The 9,863-nt window shown below is 33.3% G+C and overlaps 1 protein-coding gene across 1 annotated transcript; it reads left to right on the top strand.

Annotated features, from left to right (window-relative positions):
* LOC126513736 (pancreatic alpha-amylase-like) lies at nt 1-7,918 on the top strand. The gene is made up of 10 exons (XM_050162252.1): nt 1-168; nt 500-646; nt 1,355-1,543; nt 2,146-2,376; nt 3,461-3,594; nt 4,276-4,398; nt 4,491-4,590; nt 5,979-6,097; nt 6,206-6,331; nt 7,729-7,918. The coding sequence occupies exons 1-10, from the start codon at nt 1-3 to the stop codon at nt 7,916-7,918; spliced, it is 1,527 nt and encodes a 508-aa protein (XP_050018209.1).
* Nucleotides 7,919-9,863: the final 1,945 nt, after the last annotated feature.

The following is a 9,863-nucleotide window of genomic DNA, read 5'->3' as shown; positions in this document are numbered from 1 at the left end:
ATGAAGTTCTTCCTGTTGCTTTCCTTCATTGGGTTCTGCTGGGCTCAGTATGACCCACACACTCAGTTTGGACGGACTTCTATCGTCCACCTGTTTGAGTGGCGCTGGGTTGATATTGCCAAGGAATGTGAGCGATACTTAGGTCCTAAGGGATTCGGAGGGGTTCAGGTAAGATTTGCTTAAAATTTAAATGCAGAGTTCACTGTGCTCACATAAAAGAGCATTCTAATAATAATGAATTTGAAGGATAACTTCTTTTCACCCATAACTTTCCTGTGGAAGGAAACATTTTGCTGGAGACAGCTTCTTTTTACTTAATTGTAGGGTCTGTAAGTGAGAACACTACAATGTCTTTCCATATTTTCATGTGGTTGTTAATCAGCAGAGCTGTGCGTGCACAGAGTGAAAAATTACACTGGATCACTGATAGATTTCTACAAGACCTAATTATGCAAAGGAAGCTGTAATCCAGCACTAATTATAGCAGTTCTATTTGTAGGTCTCTCCACCCAATGAAAACATCGTGGTTTATAATCCATATAGGCCATGGTGGGAAAGATACCAACCAATTAGCTACAAAATATGCACAAGGTCTGGAAATGAAGATGAATTCAGGGACATGGTGAAGAGATGCAACGATGTTGGTGTAAGTGAAGTCACATTTTCTATACATTTACTATATATAAAATATTTCTCTTTGTTTCAAGTTCTTTCTGATTGACTGGATTTTAAGTCTCTGAAATCTTACATTGCCTTTTTATATATTATTAAAATGTATTTCTGTATTATTATTGCCTTTAATATTTTTTAATACAGCAAAATGTTCACTTTTAAAATTAATAACTAATAATACTTAACAGGTTTCTGTTAAGCGTTGTGACATATGTGAGGATTAAATCATTTTATATGGTTCCATTTTCTTCCCACATTCTTGGGTTTGCTTTCCCATAATTTTTTTTTAGTGATTAAGTGTCTACTTTCTCCTATAATAGTTATCTAATTACCTTTAGTTCTTCAGACACATAGATTTTGTAATCTTAGATCTTCTAGTAATCCCATAAAATTTGAAACACAATACTGTAATTTTTATACTGTGTTTTTCTTCCTCAAAAATAGATTGTTTTGTTTATAATTACAATAGTTTCTGTTTAGCTCCATTTAAGAGTTTTATATTCTTTTCATAATGTTAGAACTATTGTTGATCATTTTTCACATTATTTTCCATTCCCACTTGACTCCCTTTACTCAAATGAATCTATAAAGATATATTTTGGAGATTTGCTAGCATGTTATGACTTTGCCATTGAAACTAGATTCCTGAGTCTAGCTGAAGCAAGCACTTTTTTTTCTTCAGGTCCGTATTTATGTGGATGCAGTTATTAATCATATGTGTGGCGCAGGCGGTGGTGCAGGGACAAGCAGTACCTGTGGAAGTTACTACGATGCCAATGAAAGGGATTTCCCAGAAGTTCCATACTCTGCTTGGGATTTTAACGATGGAAAATGCGATGGAGAAATTTATGACTACAATGATGCTTATCAGGTGATGAGAAAAATATTAATCAGAATAAAAAAGCATCTAGGTATCTAGAAGTGCACAATGAATTTTATAAATTACCATGAGACATGTTCAAATACCATAGGAAAAGAGGTCACTATGACAGAAAGCTTGAAAAATAGAAATGGAAAAATGTGCTGGATTTTTTTTTGTATTATTGTCTAAGTATAGAGAAAAAAATCAATAATAAAATGGAGACATGCTCTTTGGTGACCTTGTCTGAAAAATTTAAAAGCATGGTTTTATCAATTATTTAAACATTGCAGTATGGATGGAGAGGAGAGGAAGAAGGGATGGAGACATTAAAGAAAAAAAGGTAGAGAGAGAAATAAAAAGAATTAACCAGCTAAAATTTTTATTAATTTTATCTGATTTTTTTATCTACCACAGAATATATTTAAAAATCTCTGTCCAAATTAAAACATCAATACTTCTCATGTTCTCATATTCTAAGGAAAGGCAAAATCCTATGTTCTAAGTAAGGCAATATAAAAATATCCACTTGTAATTGAAATAGGAACTGAAGAAATGATTTCAAAAACAATGCATGACTTTTTGTTACATTAATCATTTTTTTAAAAAAATAGGTCAGAAATTGTCGTCTGGTTGGCCTTCTGGATCTTGCACTTGAGAAAGATTATGTTCGAGGCGTGGTGGCTGACTATATGAACCGTCTCATCGACATGGGTGTAGCAGGGTTCAGACTTGATGCTGCTAAGCACATGTGGCCTGGAGACATTAAGGCGATTTTGGACAAACTGCATGACCTAAATACACAATGGTTTGATTCAGGAAGCAGACCTTTCATTTTTCAAGAGGTAAAAGAATATACACTTTCATTTACAAATTTATTATTCTTTAATTGCAATCTTTGTTCCCTTTCTTCCATCTATACTCGTCCATATATGCTTTCATATATTCCTTAAAGATTGTAGACTTTCTTTTGACCATTTGTTATTGCACACACATTACATATGTGTGTGTATGCTCTTATATATGCGTATATTTATATTTAACAGAACACATGCATATACTTATGTCCATATGTTCTTAAATAACTTATATGTAGATACATATGTTCCTTAATATTATTAAACATATTTAAGACCATATGGATATATGTATATAACTGATATAGTCTATATTGCTACAAATATATTTATATATTGGTACTAGACAACTAATTGATATGGTCTTTTCTGATATCCATCTTCCAATTTCCTCTGTTGCTTATAATTCTTTCTATATTTCTTTGTTTAGTGTTGGAGCCCATGTGGGCTTTTTCTTAAATGTTATTACTTCGTAAATCACATAGTAGCTAGGAGATTTTACTAAGCATAAAAAGCATAATGTAGGTTAATATTTCAATCTGGTATACCCTGTAGAATTCTATTGTTTATTAATAGGATTGCAGTTAATTATAGGTAGCATGCTTAGTTCTTTACCACAGCAGGTTCTAAGTTAGTACAAACTTTATTAATTAATTTTCTAACTCTTCAGATACCATTATAAAAGATAGATCAATCATAGTCATTTTTGTCTCAAGCCAATATTTCAGAGTTTAAGATTCATCTCATAGTATCAGTTTGTAAATATTTAAACAACTTGATGAAATTTCCTGCGTGGCAATAATATTATTTTAAGTGTACCGGGGATAAGGCCTTTGAAGCTCTATTTCCTTGGAAAAACTATTGAGTTCATAAACACTTCTAATGCCCACTTGGCAACAAGCATTATATCAGTGTGAACTAATTAATTTTTCCTTTTGTCCACCACCTTGGAGGATGAAAATTGACCCAGTCTTTCAATACTGTGACATAAGGATTTCTGAATGACATTATATTTAGATAATATGTTCTAAATTTATATGAAAAATTATAGCTGCTCCAATGTATCTACTAGGTCATTGATCTGGGTGGCGAGGCAATTTCAAGTAGCGAGTACTTTGAAAATGGTCGTGTGACAGAATTCAAGTATGGAGCAAAACTGGGCACAGTTATCCGCAAGTGGAGTGGAGAGAAGATGGCCTACTTACAGTAAATATACACCATTTATTCATTTGATCTGTCGTGGATTTTATGTCCTTTGATATCAATAAGGTATAGCTTCAACTATTCTCATTTAAATAATTATGATGTGGTTGATTATTAGGCTCAATATTTCTAAACTCCACCCAATTTTCTTTTCCATTTGTTATGTCAATCACAAGGTAGCCCTGGATCCAAAAATCCAATGGGATTTTTGTCTGTTCTTAGTAAATCCATTACATTCCAGGAATGTTTAACTGTGGTCTATTAAAGATAGATTAATTTTACAAAATAGTTATATTCGTAAGTCTATTTATAATGTGGTCAAGTATGAAGTTTACCTATTATATATCAAAAAAATAATTGGAAACTTTGAGTGTTTCTATGATGATTGCACTGCTATTTCTACTCTGTATAACAACAAATGGATGTTTTGAGTTTTATGTCCATAGAAATACAATACAGTGAAAAATCTAAAGAAAATAAACATTTTAAAAACAAAAAATTATACTGTAACCCCTAAATGAGGTTATATAATCATTGAAAATAATTTCATGCATATATGATATATGTTTATATGTGCCTATAACAGATTTAAAATGTAATTGTCATTTATTTAGACAAGAGTGGATGCGATATGTAAAGTTGATCTAAGCATTGTGAAATAATAATTTGCTTTTTTTTATGTAGGAACTGGGGAGAAGGGTGGGGTTTTGTGCCTACTGACAGAGCCCTTGTCTTTGTGGACAACCATGATAATCAGCGAGGACATGGTGCTGGAGGATCATCCATCCTGACCTTCAGGGATGCTAGGTGGGAGAACATTCTTTGCTGTTGTATAACCTGCTTTTAACGATGGCATTACTTTATATACTTCTGCCTTAATACCATTTTTAAACTTTCAGAATGTATAAAATGGCTGTTGGATTTATGTTGGCTCATCCTTATGGATTCACACGAGTAATGTCAAGTTATTATTGGGAAAGGAACATCCAGAATGGACAAGTATGTCTTGAAGTTCTTCAATGTCCATCTTAATCTTGAAAAGCAAGAGGTTCCGGTTTAATTTCACATGAAGTTAAAGCATATGATACTAATTATTAATTTTTTATTTATCAAGTTTTAATACAGTAAGGACATTGCAAATGTATGTGATTGGAAAAGTAGTAATTTAAATAGGAGAAAGGACAGAATGAAAACAGCTGTTCCTGATAAAGTTCGACCATAAAAGTTAACGGGGAATAATGTTTTCTAGCATTGAATAGAATTTCAATTTTTTTCTAAAGCAATGTTAGCATATTAAGATACTTTTACTTTTTTTTCTCGTGGAAAAAGACGGTAGTTGATTTTAGGGAAATTAAGGAATATAATAGATAGAAATCATGAAAATTACACCACAATGATTTTCTAGGGCGTCTATAAACAATATGTGTTTACAGAATTATAAACAATATGAGGTGTTATTTAGGTGCCTAAATAGAAAAATATTAAAAATAATCTAAGAATTACAAATATTATGTGCTGTTGGTTAGATATGTATTGTTGGTTAGGTACAAAAGCTTAAGAAATTTCAAAATTAGTCTAGAAATTAAGGCCATCTGAAAGACTATGTGAAGTTTTCTGTTTCAACACAGGAATCCAGAATCATAGAGAAACATCAAATATACAATATAAATGTTTCTTCTTTAGATATCAGAAAGACAGTTTTTTTTCTATTTTCCTTTTGAAATGAGTTTCCTTCTGTTTTTATTGAAATTTGTTCTATTCCTTCAGGCTTGTAATGATCTCTTTTTCTTCTTCATAAATATATTTACAATTTAGACATCTTCAAATGTGCACGTGTACTTTGTTATGCTCAATAAGGAAAGTCAGGTTATTTTATAACCACATTTTACCAGCAAGTAGTAAGAAATCAAATAATATTCATTAAGAAATTGTTATATTAAAAGCCTTGTTATATATGTCCTTAAATTTTTGGAGTAGCCAACAACTATGCCCCTGTTTTATGGAAAACTGAGGCACCTTGACGCAATGCATAAAAATGGAGACTTCTTAGGAAGTGACTGAAGTCTTTTCTCTAATTCTAGTGTTTGGCTCCAATTGTCTTGATGTTAGATGACATTGAAGAGCTTGTAGTGGTTTTGAGAAACTACTACATTGATAGAAAGTGAGATGCTTAACAATTGCTACTGTCATTTTGAACTGAGCAGAAAATATGAATTTACACAGAACTGAAGGACTCAGTGAAGGTCTGTAAAACACTGAAGGACTTAGATTAAAATTAGACACTGCCAAGAAAGAAGTATAATAAGAAGTTTGGTTTGGGTTTGCTCTACTGGAAAGAATTGCGCAGACTCAAACATTCAAATAACCTGAATCATTCAATAATTAAGGATGAGAATGACTGGATTGGACCACCTAATGACAATGGAGTAACGAAAGAAGTGACTATTAATCCAGACACGACTTGTGGCAATGGCTGGGTCTGTGAACATCGATGGCGTCAGATAAGGTGGGAATTTCTCCACAGATCTTTTCAAATAAGAAAGTTGTTTAACTTTTTGTTATAAATTGTTGAAGTTTAAGGGTATCAACAATTCACATGATATTGTGCTTTTAGGAACATGGTTGCTTTCAGAAACGTAGTCCATGGTCAGCCTTTCTCAAATTGGTGGGACAATAGCAGCAACCAAGTAGCTTTTGGCAGAGGAAACAAAGGATTCATTGTCTTTAACAATGATGACTGGTAAGTCAGTATCAGTAAAATTGGGATCGTATACTCATATGCTTAGATCTTTCTTTTATTTTCCTGTTCATTATCTCTTTTATATCTGAAAAATATTGTATACAATGAATTTATGCCAAAAATTAAATATTCAGTGTACAGAAGAAAATCAATATTTGCTTATATAATTTTTCCTTTAAATAAAATATTGTATTTGAGATCTTTGAACAAAGCTTACAATGGCAGTAGCAAATTTTCGTATTTGCAAGTTAACTTGACACATTTCACAAAGCATATAAGTAGTAAATATGTCTTAACATTATTAAACAATGTTTTATATGAGGAGTGGAGTACTTTCCACTTATATTTGAAAATAACTTACTTTTTATTCATTGTACTTATACACAGTCTTCAATGTTCTATCTCCTTGTTTTTAAATATTTAAAAATACATGTGTACTTGCATCTGTCTATGAGTGTCTTCAAGGGGCTGCTGTGTTTTTCTTTTAAAACTTTCATTATTGTTCTTCCACTGTGGTTCTTTCATTCGAGTCTTACTCTATGGTTCCCTCATCTGTAGTTGTCTAGCGCAGATAACAGGAGTGGATGCCAAAGTCTTTAATGCCAACAAGTAGAGGTACCCATATTTTCTTGAACTTGAGGCAAGTTGATCTTTGTAGTATGTTCTAGGGGAGCCAAGGATGTTCAAAGAGACTCTGTCTCTCAAAAAAAAAAAAAAAACTAACAAATACACAAACAATCAAAAATTAGGACTTACTCAGAGAACCTCTTTGAAAGCCAGTAAAATGCCTCAATACAAATTCAGCTACCTATCAGATCAAGAATTTTTTCCATAAGTGATATTTTATTGGTTGAAAGCAAAGGAATTTAGGTATATCATTTATTGAAAGAACACATGGCTGTTATTTCCGGAACACCAGAATTACTGCATGCAGTTTCCTAATACAAATTTGTATGTATCCATATAAATCCTAGATAATGTTTAATTCTAGAAAAAAAATCCTTTATGGTGTCATGTAATCTAATAACTTTGGGAGAAAAATGATGCTGTTAACATTTTTTGAAGTCATCAGTTTAAATCCAGCAGAGCACAAACTTGAAAGAATGATGGTCCTCACAGGAGCCCTTTCCTACTGAGCACTACTGGGTTCTCTGGCTTTCTTTGTCTGGTAGCAGTCACCATAGCCCCTGAAACTAACAGACATTTATAATAATATCTTTGGTCTGGAGAATTCTCTTTTTTCCTCACTGCAGTCTTGTTATTGGGATTTGCTTAATGATACTCTGAATCTTTAGTGATCTATATGACAGGGTTGAGACATTTATTGTTTTATTGATAATGGATCTTCTTGCATTTGAGTGGGTTGAATTTAAGTTAAATATCTTTTTTTTTTCCAGGGCTTTGTTAATAACTTTACAGACTGGTCTTCCTGCTGGAACATACTGTGATGTCATTTCTGGAGACAAGATTGATGGCAATTGCACTGGAATTAAAGTATATGTTGAAAATGATGGCACAGCTCAATTTTCTATTAGTAACTGTGCTGAAGACCCATTTATTGCAATCCATGTTGAAGCAAAATTGTAAGAACCAAATTAAATACATATAAAGCATTGAGTGTGTTTCTTTTTTTCATGTGTGCCTTATTATTTTAACTTTTCTTTTTTATGATATGTGCATATGTGATGTTTATATCTGAACACTGAATATATAAAGGATTTTGGAACAACCTGTGTCTTTGCTTTGCACCTCTCCGTTTCCCAATGGGCTGTGGGTTCATACTTAAGTCAAAAGACTTCCCATTTACCTGCTGAGCAATGTTGCTAGCTCATAAGTAACTTAATTTTAGAGTTTCATTCCTTTATTAAAAAACCAGAAACAATCCACTTAAATGGGCAGAAATTAAAAACTTCACATATATTCATTTGATAACAACATCAAAGATTTTTATATATTAGCAGAACATTTATTTTTCCCAAGAAATTTCTCAGAGCTCTGAATTGCATCCTGACGAATACAATGCTTTACATTAATATAATTTCCATCATGTACTTTAAGACATTACATGAAAAATTATTTTTTAAAAAATTTCATTCACACTCTATAATCACTTATTAAGCATTCCCTTGGCCACTTAGAAATGCATCATTGTTTACTTATTTCTAGCTACCAGTTTATTCAAATTTCTTATATTTCAAGAGAAAATTAATTTTCCCTATTCTAGAGTAGATACAGATGCATATATGTTGACCATACATCAAAATACCATAATATTCACTTATTATTTTCTATATTCCATCTTTCCCATTCCCTTTAAAGTGCCTCTACACATGCACACACATGCACCTCTACCCATGCCCACACATTCTCAAGTCTTTTTGTTGATATCTGACACTTAAGTAAAATGCCATCATGAGAGTGGAAGATTATTTTTTGATAAAAACCAATTACTAATGGATACAGCACTGCAAAATATAATCTCCATATACCCCATCAATGACTAACAGCTAATAAGTTATTCAATAAACCTTGGGACCTTACAGTTATTGCCTGATCCACAGTGAAATGGTGATGTCCCCAGAGTTCTGTGGGACTTATGCAGACAAACTCTGATATTGTATGTGCATGGGTGCAGCGCACAGTGCCCGCCTGTCCTCCATGTGCCACCATACAGTTCGTGAGCTGGGCAAGGGCCTGGAGATTGAAACACACAAAGACTCACAGAGACAGCACAGAGACACACCTCTAGTCACTGATAAAAGAAGCCCTTTATTGAATAGCACCACGGAAGCTTTTAGACCCGACACAGTCAAATGGGCCAACAGGTGAAAACCTCATAGCCTGATCCTCAATCAAGGTCAAGGCAACACGTGCTCAGGAAGCAGAGCTGGACACAGCTTTCAGAAGCTCAAATCAGAAGGCCAAGCAAAGGTCACTGGAGAGGGTGAGCAGCTGGAGGCCAGGACTCCAAATGGTCCCAATACATGGGTACAACAGTTACATCCTGAACAGATGACTAATCTTCCCAGTATATCTTTTCATTCTCTGACTCTTACATGATCCCTTACTTGATCATCTATTCTGCCTGGAAGTGGTTATAGAGAAGTTCCTTTAGGGATGAATGCTCAGTAGTCTCCTATTTTTGCAGTTGGATGAGTTATGACTCTCAGTACTAGCTGTCACTAACTGCAAACATAAACTGACTAAAACTGAGTCAAAGCTGAGTAAAACACAACAGTCAGTCCCTTTATTTCTCACTTATCATGTCTTTTTATGCCTCTCATTTAATTTTCTTAGACGTGGCCGTCCATGAGAGAGTAGTTGACTTTCTGACACAACATATATGAAGAAACCTGGCCTTGCTAGTCATTCATTTTTGTCCATTCTCCTTTGGTTTTATACATGAAAAATATTTAAGCAATTGGACACTATGCCCATATGACAAAAAAAGGTGTTTACCCCTTTTTCTCAGTGATGGGATGAACGGTGGGATGAGGAAGTGCTTGATGTATATCTGGAACATTCCTAGGAA

Source organism: Alexandromys fortis, unplaced genomic scaffold, assembly GCF_014885135.2.
Source record: "Alexandromys fortis isolate MF-2015 unplaced genomic scaffold, M_Fortis_MF-2015_v1.1 scaffold_110, whole genome shotgun sequence".
NCBI lineage: Eukaryota > Metazoa > Chordata > Mammalia > Rodentia > Cricetidae > Alexandromys > Alexandromys fortis.
This window is presented reverse-complemented; position numbering and strand designations above follow the sequence as displayed.